This window comes from Ischnura elegans, chromosome 4 (genome assembly GCF_921293095.1).
Source record: "Ischnura elegans chromosome 4, ioIscEleg1.1, whole genome shotgun sequence".
In the NCBI taxonomy this organism is placed as follows: domain Eukaryota; kingdom Metazoa; phylum Arthropoda; class Insecta; order Odonata; family Coenagrionidae; genus Ischnura; species Ischnura elegans.
In genome coordinates this window covers 115,133,980-115,160,062 of record NC_060249.1, presented here as the reverse complement: position 1 = coordinate 115,160,062, position 26,083 = coordinate 115,133,980, and the positions used below count along the sequence as shown (strand labels likewise).

General features: G+C 37.5%; 2 protein-coding genes across 7 annotated transcripts in view; one reads left to right on the top strand and one right to left on the bottom strand.

Moving 5' to 3' along the window:
• On the bottom strand, positions 1-12,889 carry LOC124157924. Its single transcript, XM_046533015.1, has 5 exons — positions 12,423-12,889; positions 12,106-12,331; positions 11,043-11,267; positions 1,339-1,486; positions 1-271 (listed from the first exon to the last, which is right to left on the bottom strand). Exons 1-5 carry the CDS (start codon positions 12,578-12,580, stop codon positions 156-158), a joined length of 873 nt encoding a protein of 290 aa, XP_046388971.1. The 5' UTR covers positions 12,581-12,889; the 3' UTR covers positions 1-155.
• A 95-nt stretch (positions 12,890-12,984) lies between these two features.
• Positions 12,985-26,083, top strand: part of LOC124157922 (PR domain zinc finger protein 10-like) — a 71,374-nt gene continuing 58,275 nt past the window's right edge. Inside the window, exons 1-3 of one of the 6 annotated variants that reach the window (XM_046533009.1) lie at positions 12,985-13,199; positions 15,182-15,312; positions 25,487-25,826. In XM_046533009.1, the coding sequence (XP_046388965.1) occupies positions 15,238-15,312; positions 25,487-25,826 (415 nt within the window). In that variant the 5' untranslated portion in view covers positions 12,985-13,199; positions 15,182-15,237. Of the gene's footprint in view, positions 13,200-13,338; positions 13,713-14,191; positions 14,335-15,181; positions 15,313-25,486; positions 25,827-26,083 lie in introns of those variants that run through there. The other 5 variants (XM_046533010.1, XM_046533011.1, XM_046533008.1 and 2 more) reach the window with 5 other exon arrangements.

Genomic DNA, 26,083 nt, shown 5'->3' with positions numbered 1-26,083 from the left:
TACTTTTAGAGCAACATTTATTTAGAAAAAACTATGAAATTTCATTTTCAAAGTAAGATTCATAAAAATTATGGCAAATAATATACATACTCTATTACTTGATAAATAAGAATTTTTTCACAATTATAAAAAAGCTGACGTTGAAGACAATGATGCTAACAGTAGGATATTAAAACATCTGCCACTGTGTCCCATAGTAAAGGGAGATCTTCTTCTGTCATATAAGGCCTCTGGAGTGCAGCAAATACTTCAGCAGATTCATATTGTAGATCTGAAATAGCAAAAATTAAAATGAGAATTCATATTAAACATAATAGCTAGATAAAAAATATGTGGAATTAAAAGAATGTTAAAAAAAAAAGAGACATCACAACACATCAACAGGGGAAAGAGAGAGATAACAACACAACCCCAAACGGATAAAGACAACAGTGATGTGGCAGAATTATTTTTGTAATATTTGTTATTTTATGTCAAAAGTATTGCCTAATTTTGACATACAATCACTGCATCTGCTTAAAGTTAAATTTTAAGTGCCAAAATGATATAAAATGTTTTTCCAGGGATGCCATATTTCAAAAATTTTCCCGGACCATGTTGCCTGGGGTGGTCACCCTCTCACCCAAAGCACATTCCTAGTTATGACATTAGGTGAGAGGGTTTACATATCTCAAACCCTTCAAATTCTTTCTTTCAATTATTTTCAATTGACTAAAAGATTTGGGAAACTGAGGGACATGTGAATGGCAAGAAAAGGAGTTTCTTTGACTTGGGTACATGACAAAGTCCGCTGTAGCGAAAAAAAGAGGCCACAGGACAATTCATCCCTTTAGATAAGTACATATACATAGTCATTGCAAAGGTAGGAAATTTTTAATCTCAACCCATCTGTGAGGCCATCAAGATCAGAAAATAAATAGAGATACTGGATTGAGGATTGAAGCAACATACAACATAGATCCTAGTCATCAGCAAAATTTATCCATCTCTGCCTTATTCCGAAAGCCACCAAAAGGACATTTTACATGCAGATAAAAGGTAAAATCATTTCACTCTGAAAAAAGGGCAGATTACATGGGTGACTTCTGAGTACAGTTTGCCATCAGGAGAGGTTTTACAGCAACATCAGTTATGAGAATCTTGATTTTCCACTCTTTTTGCTACACCACATACAGAACTGCCAGTGATTGTTCTGATATCAACAACAACACTGTTTGCAGTGTAATAAAAAAATGGAAAATCATGAAAAACTCTGAAAACTGACATCAACTTTGAGAATCTTGATTGAACAACGTGGAAATGACAACTATACATAGGTATTTGCAAGCACATACTAACCTTCTTCGTGTAGAGTGATAGTGAAAGTAGACTTCATTGATTTCATTGGAGGGAAATATACTATCTTCCATTTAATGGAGAAAAGTTTCACATTTTTAGGTCCAACTCCAACCACTACAACACCATCTTCCTCATCAATAGTAAAATGCTATAAAAAAAGAGTTCAACTCTAATAAAAATGTATTATACATTTTAACATGCATTAAAAATAAAAACTCAAGTCTTTCATTTCCACAACTGATTCCACCCTGAAGGTTTCAGATAAAAATGCAATGAGAGTACGTACTTCACAGAGTTAATGACGGCAAGTGGAGTGATCAAATGGGAAAAATACAGAAATGTGGAGGATAGCTTTTCATATAGCTCAAAGTATTAATGGGAATATATAATAAACGATTTTAGTTTTTCCTGGTGAATACTTCTAAAAAATATTTCTCGGGTTTCCATCCAGGTTAAAGCTTTTATACAAGCCGATGATTCGGAAGACGACTTGTCGACTTGTTTTTTGAGAATATTTAAGATTATAGTATAAAAAAGATAATTGGCATCAAATGTTATCGGGGACAATTCCAGAATACCTAATAGGTAGAGATACGTGAAAATCCCACTTTCATTTTTATTTTATCGCACTTTCAATAACAGTTTATCGCATTTTCTATTGTCCATTTTTTTATTTTCATAATGAGGTAGATGACGATAAAATGTAGTGAAACAGTTATATGACAAAAACCAGAATATTTTAAATAACTATATTGTGGAACAATAATAAATTAAGGAATAAGACATATAGTGGCGGAGGTGTAGCTTGCCCGCGCCCACTTGTAGTTTGCGGCCACGTAGAGTCCCAGCCAACTAGCAGCTGGCCAGTCGCTCACATGCTTTGAGCGGTGAGTGTCGGCGGAGCATTTAAACTGCGCTCGGCATAAAATGTACGAATTTTGCCGTCGAAAAGGAAAATTCCCGTAAAAATATCAAATAAGTCCAGTCATCACATCTATGTCGCACTTATTTGCGCACATCGCATTTGCAATTTTCACGCATCTCTACTTGTAGGGTAGTCCAAAAAAATGAAAGAGCTCAAATTTTGATTTCCCCCCTCCCCCAATGCCATGAAAAATAGCTAGAAAATTACTGTTGATAAATTTCTGATTGATACATCCACTAGAAACTGTGCCACACAGTTTTATGCTTTGGCATGAGGCCCTTTGAAAACTATATGGTAGGCTACAGAGATAGGATGTTTTTTTTCCTTTCTGGAAATTCTGAAATATTGACCTAGGTCTTGGTGTCATACATACTATGTAACTACTACATCAACTTTAATTAACATAAAAAGCTTCAATTGTTCAATTAAAAGTGGTAGTCAACTTTTTTACTTAAGCCATTTTCAGGCAATAAATCTCAGATTCCTTGCCTCATAAATATTATTTTTTGAGTTCTGTGATATTACACGAGGGATATTTTATCTGTACACCAGCACTCCTTGAAAATGACCTTGCTTTTCAATTTTGTTTTCTTGCTCACTAAGTAGTCTAGAGATGAATTCTCTCCTACACACAGCTATCCACTGAATAGGATTTCTGTGTGTATTATAAATCCTTCTGAAATGCTAACATCATTTTCTTGCCTCATCAAGTGCAACCTTACAATCATAAAATGTCAATGCCACTAGATCCTCTTTGAGGCACCATAAAATTCCTAAAAACTTCATAATAACAGCATTAGTGAAGTCATCATAGACATTTTTTCAGTGGATAAGTTTCTTTATAAAAATCTAAGTTGTTTTTTGGAGCAGACAAAAGAGCACTAAGCCATTAAAAAGTATAAATAATTACAATTAAAATACACACTTCACCAAGTCCTTGTACTTGTGAAGCATATCAGGAGATATGTTTCACTGCTGGCAGAGTTATCATTCATTTTTTCTTTTTCTTCCTCACTTTCAGAAAAATTAAAATATATGTACCGACAAAAATATTATGGATCAGTTTTTCATTAATATGGTGCACTCTTAAAGAAAGTTGTTTTTGAAACAATTCACTCAATATAGCTTTAGGATTTTTCTTTATGCATATGTCTTTTTGATAGCACTTAGGTTTCCATAAATATTTATTGGCTGAAAACCAATAAAAGGAATATGCTACACTAGAACTTTCTTTGCTCATTGTGTTATCATTGACAGGCATGTGGCTCAATCAGTATAATTGACGCCAAGGACTTATGCAAGAAATGAAACAGAAGCACTGATTTATTGATAGCACTGGTTATTTTTCCCTTAAAATGGTAGAGGTGGGAAGAAGCCCTCGAATTCTTCCCTTCAAGGTTATAAATTCAACCAAAACAGAAAAAGAGAACCAAAATTGATGCAAATGAAGCTCTGAGAGTGAACTCAGACTAGTAAAAGAATCAAATCATGTACTACATTTCCATGATAAGAAATTTATTTATTTCTCAGCCAAGTAAACAAAATAAAGTGACTTTATATTCATCACCTCAAGTCCGTGTTTTGCGGGTCCTTTAGGAGTTGAAGGACAATACCCAAAAACATAAAACTGTGTGGAGCAAAGCTGCAACCAACCATTCCATTCGGAAATTGGTCATCAAATTAGGGGGTTGCATGAAAAATGTGAGCACTTTGATTTTTTTTGGACCACTCTAGAACCGAATCTTTGTTAAGTTTAGTAGTTGTGAGCTGTACATTGTAAGCCGTTCATATACTTTATTGTATTGTGGAGTAAGGACACTGAATATCAGTAGTAGAACCCGTATTGGTAGATATTTATATTTTGAGTGCTGGATATCGATTTTTCTTTCCCAATTGAGGGAGACAAACATCAGAAACAGAAAAGAGAAAGTATTTAGAACCATAGGTGGATGCCAAATAATTCATTATGACAAACAGAACCATGACAGCTAATGAATATTTTCTCTTTCCTCTCCCATGGTGGAGCTACCAGAACCCTAAGCAAAACATGAAGATAAGTAACAAATGATATTGGCCAAACCAATAATATTTATGCTAACATTTTTTAGTACCAGCATTGCTAAATTTCTACAGCAATCAAGAGTACCAATCAATTTTCAACTGAGCCATTGATTTTGGAGTTGACAGAGGTTTTTCAAATGAACTTGCAGGTATTCAATACGATCATTAACACCTTGAGTGCGGCATGACGTGATATCACGTCATGGTGCGCTATCCCCTGGTGCTGATGATGTGATATCACGTCATGCCTACCTCGAGGGTTCCGGCCCTCCGTAAGAGCTCGGTTAAGTTCTATTATGACATTTTGCCCCCCTAAGTTGCTCAGCAGGGATCTAGCAGCGCATTTGTGAACGCCGTTTCAAGCAACCTTTCCTGGGAGGATCGGGAGAAATTTTTTCTTTTATCTTAAGGTAAGCCAATTTCCATTCATTTTCCCCCCTGTATTTTATGCTATTATTTTTATTTCTCTCTATGAATGCGTGAGTATGACAAATTTTATTTGAGTTTTATTTTACAAATCATAAGTATTTACTATCTGGAACTTAATTAAGTGTGTTTATTAATTTTTTATTCTATTTTAATAATGTTTAGTGAGAATATAGATATTTTTTTCCATCCTTCCTTTTTTTCTTGCGAGCCTAGTATTTTTCGAACCATTACTGTATGATATTAATAAGTTTTAATCAATTAATACATGAAGTACTGTGATTAGTTAAACTTAAAGGAAATTTGAAAATGCCATTACATTTTATTTATGCAACGTAACATATCTCTAACTTTTGCACCCTTCCTTTGTTTATCAGTGCAACTCCTAAGCAGGGAGGGGATCGACAAGCGGCAATATTACGAGAGTGAAGGAAGTTATTTACGGAAAAAGTGTAAGTTATTTATAATATTTATTGTTTATATATGTATATAATGCACCTATAAACATTCTTATTATAACTGCAAATAACTGTTTGCACATTATCCCATGGATTGACGAAGAAGTGCTGAGGAGTTGCTTTATAAAAATGCTGTTATTTTCTCGATAACTGTGAAATCAATGGCTTATGGGTGCTCTCAATTCTTTGTCTCGCCATTGTGAATATTTAGTTCCTAAACATAGTTTTACATCAGTAAAGCTGTTTGTAGCATTTCAGCTTTGGCCTATTTCACCGAGAGTGTTTATTTTGATCCTGTTATTTATCGGAATTAAAAAAAAAAATACAATGTATTTATTGCAGATGGTACGGAAGCGAGGAGTAAAGCGGAAAAATTTTCATGCTGGCCGGTAGTCGATGCCGCCTGAAAGAGGTGAAATTCTCTATTCATCAGCTTTTGCAGATGATCAGCAGTCTTCGACCTTCCATCAGGACCTGCAGCCATCGACGTCCAGGGAGGAAACCTCCGCAAGGACATAAACATTTCCTTCTTAGCTCTCTGCCATCTCTAGACGAATGTACACGAAGAAGGAATAGCGGGAGCTCCTGGAAGAGAGCGGGATCAGGCATTCTCTGAAGACTCAGGGCTAGAAATAAGAGGGGAGGAGGGTGGGGAGGAGGTTGAACCCTCCCAGTCAGGTACTCCATTGCCTCCTTCTACGCCCGATCCCTTTATGTCAATCCCTGGCCCATCCCCTTTTTCCTATTCTTTCCCTGAACCCTCTAACAATACTGTCAGTCCTCCTCCATCCGAATGTCCTTTGCGGTGGACCCGTAGTTCAGTGACCCCTCAAAATATCACTCTCATAGAAAACCCAGCTCTCAACACCCCACCCCCTTTCAACGACCCAAAAGTTTTTTGCGTCTCCTTTTCCCAGACACCCTCTTTCGTATACAGACATACTTTCTTATAATCTCCGAAAGAATAGGTAAGGAATTGGAAACAATTGACCTATGAAGAGTTTTATCTTCATAGGCCTAATATTTCACAAGTAAGGTATTCCTATAACTAATATATCCGACTATTGGAGCGTTGCTATCTTGTTTGACCAGCTTTGCTTTTGGAAATATATGAGTCGTGATTGATTCTTTAGCATTCTTCAAGCCCTTCATTTTTCACCGAACACCGGCCCAAACGATTCAGAGCCTGAGTATTTTCTCTAAAAAAAATCCGTCCCTTTTAGATTCATTTCACTCCTCCATTGACTCCCTAATAATTCCTTCCCGAAAGCTATGCACGCTTTTTCATTTATCGTGAACCCACCGGAAAGATTTCCCTTTATAAATTCCGTCTTTCTGTCATTAGATCCTTTATTCTTCCATCCTACATTCCTTACCCCAAGCCACCTTTACCATCAATATCTCAATCTCACTTCCCTGAACTCATCCAAGAGGAAGGTGGTAGAAAGAAGAATCGATGGGGCAAGTATTGCACTATTGCGGTGCAAGCACTCTTGGGCATAGGAAAGAGACCGCAGATATCTACATTGGCTGCTAGGTCTCCTCTACTCTATCCCGAGCTTTTTTCTTTCTTTCATAAGAAGGCATGAATAGCATTATATATTTTTGTATCATATATTGCAATAGTATTATAGGTTAAATATATTGTTATAAAATTTGTGAGAGAGGTATTCCCTACATTGGTAAAACATACATGACTGTACGTAGTTGTATATAATATGTAATTTGAAAATGGTCATCATTTCGATTGTATTGAATTTGTTTTGGGTAAATACAATATTTTTTTCATGTCATGTGATTCCTTTTTTCAATAGACTAGGGCTCTTTCATAAATAAGAAGTAACTAGAGATTTCCAAGCACGATGGAATTAGTCTTTCCCTCGTGTAATTAGAAAGAAAACGCCATCGTTGCTTTCGGTAATCGGGTAAGTAATAAGGGGCATAGATGCTGCAAATCTATTCCTAGCAATACGTATTATTGAATGGTTTACTCGCATTGATATTATTATGCACCAAATGAAAAAGTATTATTGCGGTAAAAATTTACATCGTTTTTAGATTTTCGCAGAATATTTGTAGTAAGAACCGCGATACGTGGCCTAAATGAAGATTACTTGTAAGATGTTTGCTTGCAAATACTATTAGTTCCAGTTTTTATGCATTAATTTCTAACTCGGTCACATCATATTGCAAAAATATGTTATTGGCTTGAGTTCAGAAGATAGTAATGAGGAAGTTATGGGTTGATTATTTCTGTTTCCACATCCATTTTTATTTCAGCAACGGAGTCTATATCCCAATGACCCAAAAAGGACACGTATCAGCAAAATCTTTCCTCACACCTTCCCCATCTTTTTGATGTTCCGATGGCACTCCCAAAAAAGCTATTCCTTGCTCTTACAAGCGGACCGACTAAATCTTACTATTACCCCTCGCTTCATCTCCGTACCCCCTCCTCCTTAGAACAGCCGGCAGGAGTGGTGCACGTCAAGAGACACCCTAATACACCGTCGGAAAATAATCTCGAAAGCGGAGTGCCACCCATCTTAAGCACCTGCAGTGAAGGGAATACATAATGGTATGTGAAAACCATTTTTTGTTAAATATCTGATGCTTACGGGTGGTCGTATGGGAAGAAAGGAATTGGAGCTGAAAACATGAAACGAGTAAAGGAATTTGTGACGAAATAGTGGCTTCAGAAGAAAATGTAGAAATTATTCAATATTATAGAACCCTACCCCGATACTTAGGATTACTAGTGCAAGGAATACACCGAAATATCCTGCGCAGAATTACCATCCCAATCAAACAGCTGTTCACGGCGACTCCTTGTACTTATAACTTGCATTACATCCATCTAAGCGAAAAATTTCCCTATGGCAGTGGCAAAACATCAATGGCGATACCAGTAGAACATTACAAATTCATTTTCCTCCTATTTTTTTGGATACATAGCGCAGAAAAAAAATTGAAAGAAAACGGTGGCGCGGGGGGAAAATCCGACAGTATGCAACCCGCATTACGTTAATATCCCGCTGTGCGGGTGACGTGATATCACGTCATAAATAAAAAAATTCATAGCTAACAAATTAGGGCCAAGAAAATTTTTTCATTATTTTTCCCAGCTCTTTAGGCACCCATGCATGCATTTTGCATTAAAAAACGATAGCCGCACCGGGGGTCGATTTTGAGTTTTACATGGTCAGCATTGAAAGTGTTAAAAGTAATGGCCATAACTGTCATCTAGTTCATAAATGATTAGACAAGCAATTGAAAAAGAGAACAATTTTTACTTTTGCTAACCCTCAACGGAATAACACCAGACAAACCTAATAAATGTAGCAAACTCACATTTTTAGGGGTATTGACTCACAAATTAAATTGAGAATTCTAAGAGTAAAGGTTAAGAATAGGGTGCTAAACCCAGTGTGAATAAAAAAACTCCTTTTATAATTCCAAGGACAAGACCGAATTTCTGGAAAAGTGTGGCATTTACTCAATAGAGTGTGAAGAATTCACTATACACATATTTAACAATGACCCAAAATTTGTTTTTACTAAGCACATAACTGGTCACAAATGCATTTTTAAATCTAAGATTTTATATGCTAATGACAAAGGTTTTAAACTTAATTTTTTAGAGGACTTTGAAATTAGTAGGAGACAAAGTGTCCCTGATGATGTGCTTTTAAGTGACTTCTGATTTTTATTATTCTCCGTTCACCTCTGTGTTAGAGCCACTGTCTCTTCCTTCACCTTGATGGCTACCACCCACTATTCCTTCCCCTTAGCGAATTGGATGCATGTATGTATATGTGGTACACCTCCCAAAAACTTTGAGAATGTACCCTTGAAAATGGCATGTCTGGGTGGTAACCTAGGTTTCCCTGACAGCTGTCAGGGAAAATAAATCATAGTGACAATATTACAACAAGGAGAAAGTGTGAGAGTCATCTAAATCCCAATGATATTTTATGAAACTACAGGAAATGTAGAAACACTGTCAGAGCTTTCTTTCCCATAAGCACGTGTTTGAGAGATAAATGCAAGTAAAGATTTGGTGTGGTATTAGTTCCCTCAAGTAAGCAAGCCCAACCAACAACTGGCATAGCTAAATGTGATGAGCAATGCAGCCTACCATTTTCATCCAAGGGGGTTTGAGTCACGCTGAAGTGTTTTTTTTCCATTCTTACAATTTAGGGAATCACTGTTACAACCCAACACCAATCATTTAAGTCAGTTACATTAGTATTTTTCCAATTTCCATCTTATTTTATGGATTTTCAACAGACCTGAGAATGAGGACTTTTGGAACACATTAGGAGACTTCCCCATTACAGGCTCAGATGCCACCCAATGCATTAGGTTTGGAGTTTGAAGATTCAAGAATACTTCTGTGAATACCATGGGCTTCAATTGTTCGCTGGACTACCTCAAGACCATTAAGAATGAACTGAATGTTTATTACACTGTGTCAGTTGCCTTCGTTAACTCCTAGGGACCACCCGAATGTTTATTACACTGTGTCAGTTGCCTTCGTTAACTCCTAGGAACCACCCTGGAATTTTCCTTTTTAACACTTCATTTTTCCTTGAATAGTGAGCATGATATCAACTGAGCATGGAAGCACATTTGAAATAAATTAACATTGATTTTCTCAAGGAAATGCATTTCAATGAAGTGATTCCTCAATCGTGGTCAAAGTCTCTTTGCCATATCTCCTTGTGAGTGTTTTCAATTTTCCTGTATGATATTCCACCAATTAGAGCCATCAGCAGTTGAAATATTGGAAAATATGGTCAGATAAGCCTTTGGTTCTGGATAAAGTAGGCTGGTGCAACAGTTGTCATTCCAAAGAAGTCAGATTATCAGAAATGCCAAAAAAAATTATTTGTTGCCAAAAGACAATGAGAAGAATTTACCTAACACTTTACATGATAAGAAAGTACCTGTTTAGCAAGTAGATATGTATTCATTAGGTTGAGGCCCAATTTTTTACACCATTTGATGGATTTCCATTTAATGGGATAGTATGGCATTATTTGATCCGTATGATTTGACCGATGTCACTATAATTTTTGTTTCAAGCAACCACTGCCTGTGGCTTTCCTGATGTTCAACCCCTTTCATTCGTGGCTACAATCAGTGCTCTATCCACGGAGAAGACTTACCCCACCTCATCTTCCCTAGGAAATTTCTGGGAAAGCAACAGCTGCTCCCAATCATGAAAGTGGGAAACATGGGAAAAGCCCGTGTGACGTCATTCTGGTTCCAGCGGCTGCCGTGTGAGGCCACATTTGCGCGAGGCTATGAGAGCTGCTACAATGCAGGCTGCTAGCACACAGCAGAGTGCCCTGCTATCAGGTAGCACTTGACTTAACACTTTTATTGCCACCGGATCAAAGAATCGGCCCTTGCTGGTTGAGCGAAAACTGCCAGGGGCGCTTGGCTTAAATAAGGATTATTAACACCTTATCAAATGAAGAAAACTTTCCGACTGTAGCCAGTTTTAATAGGTGATTATTAAGACACGTTTCCCTGAGCTCTGCGCCTCATGTTTGCATTGGTAATCTCAGACGATGTAAATCCTATCTACTCGTAAAGAAACTAGGTCTCTGTGATGTCACGTGGAGTGACATCGCATGGGTGCCAATCTGGCCTTTTTCAAATGGGGATAAAATTGACCATTCCCATTCGTCTAAACCGGTATTTTTAAAACCAAATAATTTGTATATTATGAATACACTATTGGTGGGTAACGAATCGCAATCAATGACTTTCGTTTTCTTTGATGAAGGAAACTACCCTATTCAAAAACTTAATGAGATACTTACGCAAGAGCCTAAATGCCCTGATTTCCCTCTTCTCAGCAGTGATCTCAGGATATTTCGACGATTGTTTGCTAACTGTGTGAATTCTACAAGGCCATGTACAAGCATAGCTAAATCTCCTGCATGGCAGCATTCAATTATCCAATCCGTCAAAGATTCTGGATCTTTCTTCAACATAGTGACCTCAGATTCCAAGGAGGATATTTCACCACACTCACAACCAGGCCCCTGTATGACAAAAAGAATGCATGGAGTATTTATTAATCTTTTACTGATACATTCACAACGTTAACTCTATCTTATATGATTTAATGGTTTAGAGATTAGGACCAAGAGGTGGCTTTTTTTACAAAATAAAATCCCAAATAAAAGCAGACCGTGGTGTTGCCATGAATTTCACTCAGGGGGGTCCAAAACCAGGGGGGGGATTTAGTAAAAACAGGTACCAAGTAGGGGGTTTTAAACTAATTTTAACACTATTCATAATCGAAAAAACTTCATTTGTTAAAGAGATATTTGGTAAATTCATGATTTTTCAATAGTGTTTTCTTTCAAGGAGGAAAATAATTGAGTTTTATATTTTGGGGTTGGTGTCTGGACCCCTCCCCTTCGCTAAGGCAGTGAAAGAAGACATTTTGGTGACTTCCATGGTACTATGCAAGAGTTTGAGGATCTAAGTTTTTAGTCTGGTCACAGAAAATGATTTTCCCAGGATAATTTCACATTTTGCGGCATTATGAAGTTTTACCAAAGGAACATCCCCTTTTATTTCCTAAAATTAGGGCAGACACTTGTTCAACAGGTAAAATTTATATTCTGTAGTGAAACATTTGTGTATTTCCATGAGGAGGTTTCTGATACATGTGATTACTTATCACCAAAAATACAGGATCTAACAGTAAGTAAACATGTGGTGATTTTGTTGAAGAGTCAGCAAGTATGGATTCAGTAAGCACAGTCGATAGAATAAAAACTGAAGTATGAGAGGTCATTACATGCATGCAGTCCTTTGTTAATAAATTCACATTTTACTTCGCTCAGCAGGAAACAATGTCCAAACACCTACCTGCACTGATTCGATAAATTTCACTAAGAATTTCAACACGGGTGTTCGTCCTTCGATAAAGCAGTCATATTGGAATAATCCACCAGGATTAAAGCGTAGTTTTCTTGAAAACGAAACGAGCTGAAAACCGTTTGCTTTGGCAGACAGCTCCAGTAATTTCGAAAGCTTCGCTGGTAGTCGTTTCTCCTCCATACAAATCTTGCCTCCATTGTTCAACGGAGTTGGTCTGCAAAAAGATTATTTTGAAAATATTTTTGAAAAAAATCCAAATTGAACGCACGAAAAAGTCATCAAATTTGTTTCTTCAACAAACTCACTCGATGGGTAAGAAGTCATGAAGGAACTTCTTGTCACCATTGGCCAAATCACTTTCCAATGCTTCGATATCAGCCCTGAGCGAACCTATTTTGTTCATTAAGTACTGCCTACGGTTATCTATCGCACTTTCTTCCATTATAAATCTCACAAGTGTCATTCATACACCAAATATTTAAAATGAATACAGCGAAAAGCTCGCAATACAAACCTTTTTGTTTCACTCAATTCCCGCGCGCCACTAACCCAATACGAATGTTGCCAAATTGTACACGGTGTGGCGGTGCTCTCATGTCATTTGTTTTCCATCCATTAATATTCGACATATGTAGGTGCCAACAAAGCCCTAATAAAAATATTAATTTCTTAAAAATGAGTAAATATAATCTCGCAGGAAAATTGAGAATCTAATATTACTTGGAACCAGCTATTCATTCAGCTTAAAATCTCGTGACGTTTCTTGACATTCTCGAAGGTTTGATGCATCATGGGATGTATGCAGTGATGTGTACAAGGCGCCTGGCAACGTTGGCAGGTTGTTAAACACAAAAAATTAAACTGTAAAATTGATAGGTAAGACGATCTTTTAGGTAATTGATCCAAAACAATCTCTTCAAACAGTTAATTAAAGTCTCATGTATTCAGATGTTCAGCATATTATTCATAGTTGAATACATTTTAGGATTTCTTCAAACGCTGTTAATCATGAATAGAATAGTATAAATCAGTGCTGTTGGTAATTATAACAGACGATCGTAAATCAGGCAAGGTAAATTGAGGTAAATATGTAATTTCTCTTTATTATTTTAGATATAATGATTTAAATCAGTGTGTGAAGTTATTATTTACTTTTTGTGTTTGTTTTCATCTAATGGAATCACTGGAGTAATTTCCGAATGCCTCATTAATTTACCCTTTTTTGTGTTGTGATATTGCCATCAATTTCTTGTCATGTACATTATGGTGGATTGCGTACTCCATTTCGTGTTATCGGGGGAGCTAATGTAAACAGCGAGCATTTGTATTTTCGCTCTCCTTGAATTTGAGACACGGGCAACATTTATTTTATAATTACTTACTCTTCTGACGTAGAGAACAAGGATATTCGAGGCATCAATAGAAGACGTTAGTGCTGACCTTAATAAAGTTACACTTACGGAACATTTATCTAAATATGCCCCTTGAATGGGCATTACCTGTGTAGTTATTAGTATTTACCTTTCGATGTGGAAGTTGTTGCCTTTGAGGGTAGATTTCTATAGGTTATTAAGACTGCATTAGAAGTGACGACGGTAAGTTATAAAATTGTGTTTTCTTCGATGCGTATGTGTGCATGTGTTCTTCTCTCAAATGAGCGCTTTATACTTAAAATTGTCCGAAAATACGGTAATATGACGTTTGTAGACCGGGCTCTAGTCTAATCTGGGTTCTACTTCATTGGACTTCTTGATTTTAATTGTGTCGTTTTTGTGTATTTAGATGAGCTTAAATTAAATGTATGTGATTTTTACGAGAATTCATTCAATTCTGTGGGATTTGATACGTGTTACAGAAGCTTTTTCCGAGCCAAAAAATATTTTAATAATGTAATGTTTTTTCTTTATTCTTCAGCGATTTTTTTCATTGTAGCTTTACTACTGTCAGTTCCTAAAAGTCAAACTTCACCTTCCTAATTGCAAATGAAATTTGCTAGGGCGCGGTGGGGTTTTGGTGGGCACGAATTGCTAGCCGAGGTGCTTAGTGATGAATAAATGCGTCGATGCCAGCTACCCTAAACCCCTTCGAATCTTTGGAATCGTCCCTTCTAGTTTTCACCTTATGCGCAGGTGCCATCGCATTTTTTTTATACCTCTGTGATAATTTTGGCATAATCATGCTCTTTAGTGTTCTTTGGGTCGTCATTGTCTAAGAATTGTGAGTATTAAATTAGTAATTATCTAATATCTAGCTTATCTTGGGTCACCAGCTGGTCTCTGATGCGCCCGTTAGAATTTCTGAATGAAGTTAGCTCCGTAGTGTTGTTAATCCATAACTGCAGTATTCACCTCACGAATTGGACGACTGATCACATCATATAATGTGCAGTGAAGGGAATCATATGCGTGCGACAATTAATTCTAGTAATGCTCAAGTTTTTGTTCTTTGAAACACCATCGCCCAAATATTATAACCGAGTGATGTTTATTTTTGGAATGTAAAGCGTAAGGCACTTAGCGTAGTATATATTTGTTCTACGACTTAGTGGATTTCTGAATTTCATGTATACTCTGAGTTACGTACTTCAAAATCATTGCGTTTTTTCTCATGTTATGGTAGCGTTGTTGATCATTATCATTTCATCACCATTAAAATATACGTTTTTGTATTTAGATTCAGACTTGGTGTACTTACGGAATGGTGATCGTCAATAACAAGTGTTTGGTGGACTTCTTTTGAGAGGGAATAACAATCCAGCGCTCTACATTTTCTTTTTATGTTGAAAATCTTTGTGGTACAATTCGTTAGGTGCGTTAGTATTTTCGATTAGCATTTCATTACTGTTTGCTTGTAGTTTTTTCGTAGCAGTTCCTCTCTTAAATGTAGCAGCAGTTATGCTAATGAATGTTTAAACCGGATGTCTGCGGCCATTGGCTAAGGAATGTGATGTCTTTTGACTTCGTGAAATCTGATTTTCTTTGGAAAACACCAGTGGAATGGCATTTTGTGTAACCTTCAGTTGAGTTAATCAGATTGCACCTTCAACAATCCGTTTCTTTTCCAGGACTTGCTGACTATTACAATATGTTGGTGCAGTGTTGTACATTGTAAAGGGCGCAAATGGAATTATTTCCTGAGGGAGAGTTGTTGGATATTGAAAGTGTAGAGCTTGTAATTTGTGACAACAATGAAGCTGTAAGTATTATTTTCCCCCATACTTGATTCTAACTAAGATGTGTTATATCTTTTCTCTTACAGCCACATTTATTCTTCCTTCTCATGCAAGCACGATACAAGTCACACTCTGTGTTTCACTCCATCTAGAGTTACATCACTAAGCACGGTAGAAAACAGAAAACAATCAACCAAGTAATGCCAACCTTTGCGATATGACAAGATGTATTAATCAACTGACCCATTATATGTCGAAAATGTTTCGCATTACCTAATGGTGACTCATCTGAATAGAGAGACTGGTACTTTTGGGATAACTCCTTAACCAGGGCATATACAGGGATAGTGAAAGTAGACACCTGACAGTTACTGTTTGAGATGTATTGTTTTGTGGGTGACCTTATCAATGAAGGTCCTCATTACTTTTTCCATCGTTAACATTGTCCTTTTTTCTGTTTTTGTGAACATTGAAACAGTCGGAGCTCAAATATGGTGGAGAATAATCACATTCGCCTTTCAATGTATTGAGAGTTTTTAACGTTAGTCAGACAGTGATTGAAAGGGGGATGGCAGTACATAACATAGAAACCAGTTGATAGGAGAGCTTAAAATTTCTCAGTCCCTGAAGAGGTGTCTTCAAAGCTAACACTCAAGGGGCCCAGATAATTCAATGTTTGAGTCAAGGTTTATCGATGAAAGTTCTCTATGAATCTCAGGACATTCTGATTCTTCTACAATTTGATGACAAGTCTGTATTATTTGATCTCAAGTAGTCCAAAAGGAATTATTTTTTGGAGACATAACAATGATGTTAGCAAATAATTAATAGTTTTATTATTTTGTCAATTCTGAGAGCCGTAGACATACCAATTGGTTTCAATGATTGTGAAATTATATTTCAGGTATTTTTACGGTTGTACCGCTGTTGGGTCAGTCATTTGTCATTCAATGGTAGTAATTTATCAATGTCAATATCAACAACTGTACAACTATATAAATATCAAAAATAAAATATATTTTATGTTAAAAAAATGCTATTAGCATGATCCTCTGCAGAAGTTTGGTATTATTTGGTTTCTCTGCAATAAAAAATGCCTCTCTAGTTACTTTATCTTGAATTTAAGCTTTTCATGACGCTTCCATCTTAACTAGTCTTTATTTTAAGAAATTGAATGTTCTTTTGGTATACTTTAAGATGTGAATTTCTTTAAATTTTCATGAAACATTGTCATGGATTGCCTGTGTGGATGGAATTGAGAAAATAAAGAGGCATGGGGTTACCATTTTTTGTCATTTTTAACTTCTTGCATCTCACTTAGTCAAGATTTAAGAAAACCTCTTCATTTGAAAGGGTGTAAAAGTTGTTCAAGTCACTCACTCATGTCGAAGGACGGTGGCTCCGTCTAGTGGCTCTGCATGTTCTTTTTTGCGTAATAAATAAGGATAAAATTATGCTGTTTAGTGTTCTTGTCAGAGGATATGTACACAGAAAATTTCTTGAAAGCCCTGATTCAGGCTTTATCTTAATGTGCTTTACGTCATTAATAACTTGTCCTATGTAACACATTTGTGGATGCCATTTGCCATTCCTACCATCCAATTGTCCTTTGACGATTGATTTCAGCATGCCATATTAGTCATGATGTTGCTGATGAGATGTCTGGGCGTCTTTCTTGGGTGCTTGTCTTTTCTCCCCCTCTTTGTAGCTGTACCTAATTACTAGGCCAGTCTATTTTATCTTCATCATTCTTCTTTTTCACACATTTTGAATACTTTCACTCACAACTTTCTCTGACTTTCAACATCAATGCCTCTCTCCAAAGAAGAAAAACGCTCCATGAGTAACATTATAGGAATGGTTTCTTTATGTCTATCTATGGTAACCCCTAAGTGGAGAACAAGTCACAACTTTACTGAAGGACCATTTGCAGGTCTAGGTTGTTGGCTATTTGCCTCCGGGTCTATTGAAAATTTAATCCCTGCCTCAAATTTGGGGGCATGGTATAGCCTCTAGATCCCCCATTTATGCCCAAGGAATTTAATTCAGAGATTTTACTAATTATCACTATGATTGTTGTTCTATCTTCTTATGACTTGCTAATGTTGGCTGTTTATGATGAAGGAATCAGAATAAATGCTGAGGTTTCATCAAAGCTTGGGTCTACTCAATCTTGTGGCATTTGCCATGCAAAATAAGGGATACAGACAGCACTATTCCTGTGAAGGGAGTAGTGGGAAGGAAAATGCAAATTGGTGTTGTTGGTGGTTGTTTCCGGGAATTGCTGCGTAGGTAACATTTTCTTACTCGACATTTCACTCCTCCTACTGGGAGTGTTTTCAAGAGAAAAAAGCACAAACAAAAAAAAACACCAGCATTGATAAAAGAAGCTGTGAAACTCTTCGTACGAAATGTAAATTGGTGTTATCAGCACCATACAAGAAATGGTAAATGCTACATTTAAGTGCTGTTGTTTCTTCTATGGTCTAATACACACCCTTTCTCATCTCAGCATGAGTGACCTGGTACTATTTTTTTTAGTGCTCATTAAAAAGGTCTTTTCAAGCACTTTAAAACACTTACAAGGGGAGACCACGTATCTTGCTTAGCCTTTTTCAATGCCGTATTTTTTTATGGCATTTGGAAGGGTGAACACATCTCTGAACTGATAGTGGTTCCATTGAATGGGCCTTAGTTTGGCTGTAATTAATTAATTTCCAAGCGGTATTTTTAACAAGCGTTATATAGTCCCAAAATAGTGCTGTCCCTTCAACAGGGTCCGAGAATGATTTGAATCTTGGTCTAGTGGTGATTGCGTCCGGCTCTCACCTCAGGTGCCTGGGTTTGATACTTCTTCATGGCAATATATTTTGTAGTTTTCATTTTGATCATACAGCGGCAAGTTTTTCACTAATGTTAATTGCAGCATGCATAGGCATGACAAAAAATTTTTATCATAAAAATGTATACGTATTGCTCTATGTAATACCAGAAAACCACGCAAATGTGTCTGCAAGATCATGGATTCAGAAAATTTGTTTGCACGAATACTTCAAAACCGCTGCACAATGTCAGAAACTACACTGTCAGGCACCGCGCCGCGTAGCAACATCTCGCACAAGTTGCTCGGGATGCAACTGATGATCCGGATGATGCTGATGCGGATCCGTGATCAATGAGTGCGATCGTGCCTCACGAGGTTTGGAAAACAGGAACACGGAACTCCCGTGAAGGCAATGGTCGCACGATCACGCAGTCGTGCAGCAGCTGTCAGAGGAAACCAGGGCTTATGGCAAATGTCTACGCAGGCGAGTGCCTGGCCATGGCTCATGCTATCTCTTCTTCCCCAGATGCCTTAACTTCTAATATTCCCTTCCTCTCCAGTTTGACCTTGACTTGTAACACGTGAACATGCCCAAGTGCGATGAAATCTCTGGTTCCCTTGAGCCGTATTTATCCACATGAAAGACTACCGCAATAATAAAGATCGTATGTAACTTTTATCTTAATTTATGATTGCCTAACCATTGAAGAATCTTCTAAAATTAATCAAGAGTTTTTTCCCGCTGCTGATCATTGTCTGCAATGCTAGAGCAGACGTCCAACTAAACTTAATACATTCCTAGTGAGCAGGTGTGTCAAATAATTTCATTTTACGAAGGAAATTCTAATGAAAATAATAAGCCTGGTGTAGCCTTGCATTAAAATGCATATATCCTGGTGCTTTTTCACCCGATTCTTTTTTTATAAAGATCGCGGAAAACTTTGAAGGAGTATGAACTCATGCACAGATAAGCCGCAGCCGGATAATCGGGAGTATGCTGTATATTCTTTTCATTTTAATGATGAATTGTCTTCCTTATCCATGCACAGCAGATTTTGTTATAATAAGAAATGTGTTTGCCGACTGTGCCAGACATATTAACAGCTATAAACAGCAAAAATTTAAACCTGTCATATCCTGCCTTACAATGTTAGTAACTATTTGTTATGGAATAAAAACACGAGAATAACAGTTAAATATTTGCACAGTTTAATTCCTAATTATGGAGCATTAGTTGAAACTTTTAAACCTGCATATGTATAACCTACATAATCAACTGAGTCTTAGATGTTTGCTGTCGCACTTACAGAGGTTCTCAGATCATGGGACTATAGATTCCATACACCTTGCAACCTCAACTTAATGACTTGCATGAGCAAGAGTTAGCAGCATACATATTAACCCCTTGGTTGGGGGCAGAAATTTCCTTATCTTTCACCTGGTGGGGAGCAAATCCACCCATTTCCGGAGATGCCGTTTTCGAAAAAAAATTTATAGTAAAGCTATTGCACAAAAATGGCAATATACTTAAAATATATTGGTATAGAACCTCTGAAAAAGCAAAAAACATGCAATGATGCATAAAGAATGAATATTCACGCCTTCTCCGCATAACATTGCGACGCAACGGCACGCGCGACTATAGTCGCGCTCCCCACATGGGGAGCAGAGTCCGCTTGTGACTATAGTCGCTCTCCCCAGTTAAGGGGTTAATGTCCGAAATGGTGGGACATTCCTTTATTCCAAAGCAATAACCATGTACAGCAGACTCCCGATTATCCGGTTGCGGTTTATCCGGGTTGCGGGTTATCCGTGCATGATTTTCACTTATGCTAAATATTTCCGCGATCTTTTAATATAAAAAAATCCGACGTAAAATTGTCGGAATTACTGCATTAATGCTAGGATACACTGGACTTATTATTTCCGTTAGAATTCCCTTCGTAAAATGGATGCGATCGCGCGCTAGCTGCATTCAAGGGAGCACCGTGTTCCTGTTTCCCAAGCCTCGCTGTGCGCGACCGCACTCCGTGATCGCGGATACACGTCCCGCAGCAATTGCAACCCGGGCAACTTGTGCGAGATGCGACTACGTGGCGTGGTGCCTGACAGTGTAGTTTCCGACGTCGAGCATTGGTTTTGAAGCATCCTTGCAAACCACCTTTCTGCATCCGTGATCACACAGCCACGGATGTGTAGTTTTCGAAACCAGGCCTTATATGGACCATTAATAAGACGAGTACAACCATGCTACCGCCGATAAAAAGATCGCGAACTGGTGAAGAAAGCTCTCATTAAGTCCGGGAAGCACTCTAAAATAAAATAACAATATATTGCTTGTTTTAGGTAAATTATGAACACGGCAAAAAATTACGTGAAAATTTGGGTTATCCGTGTTTTCCGATTATTCGTGCCGTCTCTCCCCATCATTAGCCCGGATAATCGAGAGTGTACTGTATCTTAACGTTATTTTTATCTTCAGTTTGAGTGTTGACATACACACTTAATACAGTGTGTTCTCTTTTTCTCAAAATAGAACTTTGGAATTTCAGAATAAGGTTATAATCCCCTACCATTTGGGAAATATTTGGCATATATTAACAGGGTAGAGTTCATTAAAGCAGAGAGGTAATTATGCATAGTAAAATTCAAGAATAGCCTTAATTCATCATTGGTTGTGCTTATATGGGCTAAGTTGCAGTTATTTCCTCTCTATAGTTCTTTATCTCAACACTTCAGCCTGAATTTTGCCAAATTTTAAATGCTATGACTTGGGGCCTGGGCCTAATGTGACTGGTAGAGGGTTAGGTTCTAGCTTTTTGCAAAGTTAAAATCTATTGTCCAATTGGGTTAACTAGTTATGGTGTATCATACAATATACACCGAAAAAATTCTGATCAGAGCCCCTGATATAAGTTGACAACTTTCCCAAATATGTAGGGCAAATTTCATCCCTTAATAATCTAATTTTGGCCCACCCTATTGCATAGATTCCACACAGCTGACAGATTTGATTTTAAAAACTCAGCCAGCATGGAGCATATTAAGAGGTAAAGTTATCTTAATAGAGGAATATTTAACAGTAATATCAAGCCCAAGAGGCTTTGGATTTCAAAATAAAACCACCCAGAATCAATGACCTCTGTGTTTATTGCATCCTTTTTCTGTTTTCTTTTCTCTTGCAATGTGACTGGTAGAGGGTTAGGTTCTAGCTTGTTGCAAAGTTATAATCTATTGTCCAATTGGGTTAACTAGTTATGAGCTTTCACCATCTGGCATTGCGTTGACACTGGCTCGCAAACCAATCACATCCCAACGAGGAATCATTAATATGTTTTAGATTGGTTTTAAATTAGCATCATTGTCGCTGTTAAATAATACAGTAAAACCTCTCTTAAACGAAACTCAAGGGACCGAAATTCTGTCGTTTCGTTGATCGGGAGTTCGTTCCCCGGAGGTGATGCGCACGTTGCATCATTCTAGGGGCTCGGAAATTGAAGCAAGTCTGCATGCGTTATCTTCATTCTACCTTCGCATACTTCAAAACAGTGCTTATTTCTTCAGCTGCAATGCAAATCGCGGGCAATAGACCACATTTAGCCTCAGTTCGTATTATTAAATCACTTCGCGTGCTTTTTCATCGATTTTCAAAAATGTATGCAACGTAGCGGTGAGCGCGAGGCCATCCCTTTATTCTCAATATTTGAAATAGAGTACGTTCGTACGTACGTTCGCGAAGTTTACACTGAAAAATTAAGAATTCGATAGATTTGACCATTACTAATATAAAGTTAAAGTAACAGCGCCAATTATAGCTTCATCATGAAATTAAGATCGCTCTACCATAACGGCGCGAGTGCGACTTTCGTCGACCCATTAAAGTGCAGTGGGTGGCGGCATTTCTTTATAGCAGTCGAATCCAGAATACTCCATAGCAATATTTGCGGTCGCGGGCTTCGTAAATAATTCATTGTACTAGCATCATTTCCATCGCATTCCGGATAGACAACTGCCGATAAGAAAACATCTTGAAAGGCCCTATGCAGGAGTTCTCGAAGTAAAATACGTCACGATTTTGAAAAATGAGTTTTCGAGAAATTATATTCTGCAACCCTCAGTTCGCTGGCTTCGCGGATTACGAAATTTGAGTCTATTCTAGTGAACTCATCAAACGACCCTTCAATATTCATGACTTTTGAGAGACCCTGCCAGGATTCACGGCTTTTGTCATCACTCTCCATCGCGTGGTCGCAGTTGACTGCAAACCGGATTGACAACTCCCGATAAGAAAACAGCTTGGAAGGCCTCATGCAGGAGTTCTTGAAGTAAAATAAGTCACGATAATGATGCTGTTGACTGCAAACCCGGTTTTTGCAAAATAACTAAATATGGTGACAGGTGCGACACGCTTCCAAGCTTTGCAAAGCCCTTGCATTACCTGCAAAATGGTCCTCTTAATTTCGCCGATCCCTTACATCCATTCGACAAACCAAAAACTCCACTAAAATCAGACGGTAATGCCGCTTTGCCGCAGAAATGACCCCTCGGTCGAGAGGTCGCAACTTAGCTATTGCAGTTGGGGGGAAGAAAATAACACGCACATTTTTTATTGTTAGTCCTATGTTTGGGCCCGTGCAGCGCGTGCAGCGATCGAGGAAGAAATCTACTTTCCCCATGAGTGCATCAACTCCCGCCAACCACCGCTGAATTAATCCCGCTGTCATTCATGGATTTTTGCTGCTACCACAGGGGTGAGGCATCACCATTGGCCCAGTCTAAACATGGCATGTTTAGACTGTGTCGTCTTCTTCATGCAACAATTGACGGCCGTCGCAAACCTTTTTCTCAGGAGAAAATCAACACCGCTTCACATCACGTTAGGACATCGCTACAATCGCCGACAGACAGAGACTGACCTTTAGTATAAAGCACTCAATTCAAATAACGTCTAGATCAATGGGAAATGTTGGCTTTCGTGTCTTAAGTGCGAATATTTTTTATCCAAGATTGCGGCAAATGCAAAAGTTTCTCCTATTTTTTAGATGATGTTGAAATAAACAATGTGAATGAAACAAGAGTAACTACTGAGTCATATATTAAAGATAATTAAGAGATGCAAATTTTGGCTTTCATCTTCTAGCGCGCACATTGTATCTTCCGTAATTTAGTTAAATTTTAAAGAAGTTATCCAAGATGGCGGCCAGTGAAAAAAAATGCTTCTCGGAATTTACGCGTTGTAATTCTGTAAAGTATCTTAAACAACCGTCAAAAGAATGCGATCGAAGTACATAGCTCTAGATATCATATCTTTGAGCGTGTAAATATTGGGACATTGAGTTATTTACGAAAGTCAGCATTAACATTTTTCGCAATTCGCCGCGAGCCGCGAGTTGGGGTCGGCGGAAACACACGACGGAAGGCTATGGTTACGGTTAATAATGACGATTCTGATTGGCTTATTCAGTGGAAGTCTCGGATTTGCCCTCCAACGCTACGAATATTAAATTATTCATATGAAAATAAAAATTTAACCGGAAAAATTGGTTATTTGGAGGTGAATTTCACTCGATCGCGCCGAAATTTCATTTCGTTGATCGGGAGTTTTCGTAAAAGAGGAGTTCGTTCATCGGGGTTTTTCTCTAATGTGTTTACATAGGCAATTGGCCGGACCAATAGCATTTGTTCGTTGAACGGAGTTCTTCGTTTAGCGGGAGTTCGTTAAGGTGAGGTTTTACTGTAACTAACCTCAGTTGTTTTGCTGTTAGGTGAAATAGGACATGTGTAAAAGCTGATTATGCTGATGGCATGGAAAACCATTGTGTTAAACAGCTTATCCATTAAGCCATCATGCTTTAGCCAGGAAATATTGAATTTTCCTTACATAAATAACCTTTTTTAAGGAGAAAATGGTTCTAAATTACTGAATAATAGCGAAAGGCAACTAAAAGCCTTTAACTATGAAAATTTCTGTTGTCTGATGCCGTGACATGCATTAGGAAATACGACGGATCTGAAGATTATGATTAATTTGAAAATGGAAATGACAATTTAAAAGTGTTGGCAGAATTAATGATATGATTCAGGGTGTGTTGGGATGGTCCAAAAATTTTAGAAGTTCTTCGCCAGATAGTTTGCCTGACTTGGAATAATCGCCATACATGCTCTCTTGGAATGCTTGTTATCATTCCTTCGAAATCGCTAAATTTCCAACTGAACCTGGCAGAATTAAACTCTGGTTTCCATTCAACAATACAAACCATCTTAAATAACCTTTGAAAATGGCAAAATAGCAAGTGAATACCACGCTGTAATTTATTCCTTAACAGTGATTCTCAGGTTACCTTGTCAGTCACTCATGTCACTTATGCTTAAATATAAGTCCACCTCTAGATTTTGGGCAAAAAAGGGGAGACTATATTTGGTGGAAAATAGAGGGTGTGCACCAACCTTGAGTTCTCTGGGAATATTTTTCTTGTAGGTAAATGTAAAAGGATAATGTAATGGCTGTGCTGTTGTTTCCCTGACATGTTGATATGTTAGCTGAAATCTTACGAAATGTTTTGGCAGTTAATTGGTCCTCATCATATTATATAACTTACATGTGTAGATAAGTTACGCTATCTCTAGATGTTACATCATTAAAATAGCTTAGCAACTGTTCCTGTGCTCAGTTATTTCTATCCAATAAGCAATCTTTGCAAAAATACTTGTTTATGGGACTGGATATCACCCTGGAAAAGAAAGAATTCTCCTGGAAAACCTGGGAATCCCAGAAATTTTTTTTATTGCTATGCGGTGGACACTCTGTATACAGTTCTCTTCTTCACACCTTTAATGTTTTTCTCTCTATATTGCTTTGATTTTTTCAGATAGGTGATCAAGGAATAGACTACACACCAATCACATGTTGTTCCTGTAGAAAAATGTGGAATTTCACTCTTCATGCTTAATATCTGAGTTTATATTGAACAAATTAAGACATTATTTTGCTCTGCAGGCTTTGAAAACTTTATGATGAATATTTCTCGTGTTCTCAGCTAGGTTAATGCTTTTATATAAGCATGCTTTTATATAAGCATTAACCTGGCTGAGAACCCGAGAAGTATTCATCAGTAGTATTCACCAGGAGAAATTAAAATCGTTTTGATAACTTTAATTTCACTCCCAAGGATGTGTGGGAACTCATGTTGTCAATAAATATTTTGTGGTGAAATTTTCATTTCATATTAATATCGCCATCATGAAAAATTTATTGTTCACTTCTCTGAATTCTTCTGTTTTACCATGATATTTTAAATTATATTCCCACTTGCTGTATTCATCAGCTTTCAACCTAATGACATTGACTGAACTATCATTTTCTTTGATTATAGTGTTTGGCCGACTTAGTTGTGGGGCAAGAAGCGAATGACCTGTCCGTTGTGGTTCAGAGTGAGATAGACGAAATTGAGCGGCATGGCAGTGTTGGCGGAAGTGTCCCACCCAAGGCCTTGGAAGAGAGTCCTTCAGAACACCACAACTTAGTGCAGCTTCCAGTGGTTGTGCCTACGTCTGTTGGTGGAATAAAATCATCTTCTAATGGTGGCACTGCTGATAACAACTTAGACACTCCATGTGGAGATGATGCCATGCCTGATAGACATCCAAAGGATAATGAACTGAAAAATCATTGTGCTCTCGATGATTCCATTATTTCTGAGGAGCTTGGTGGAGGTCAGTGTTCTTTTTTATATTTATTCTCCCTCATTTATCTTCTCCTCTTTAGTGTTTAATATTCTCAACTCTGGTCTTTGGCTAATTGTATACAGTTTAGCATTGGCTATTTTTTGATCTGCTATTGGAAGTTAGTTAAGAATAAGTACTTATTTAAAAACTTTAAATAGTAAGCAATTAATGTTGTGTGAATTTTCTGTGAAACAGTCGCCTATGTGTTTTCTAAAATTGCTATGGAATATTTTAGGCTGACAAGG

Coding starts and splice junctions, on each gene's coding strand:
- LOC124157924 (XM_046533015.1), bottom strand. CDS start 12,580: ATGACACTTGTGAGATTTATAATGGAAGAAAGTGCGATAGATAACCGT. Junction 12,332..12,422: donor CATGACTTCTTACCCATCGA/GTGAGTTTGTTG, acceptor ATCTTTTTGCAG/ACCAACTCCGTTGAACAATG. Junction 272..1,338: donor TATCACTCTACACGAAGAAG/GTTAGTATGTGC, acceptor TTGCTATTTCAG/ATCTACAATATGAATCTGCT.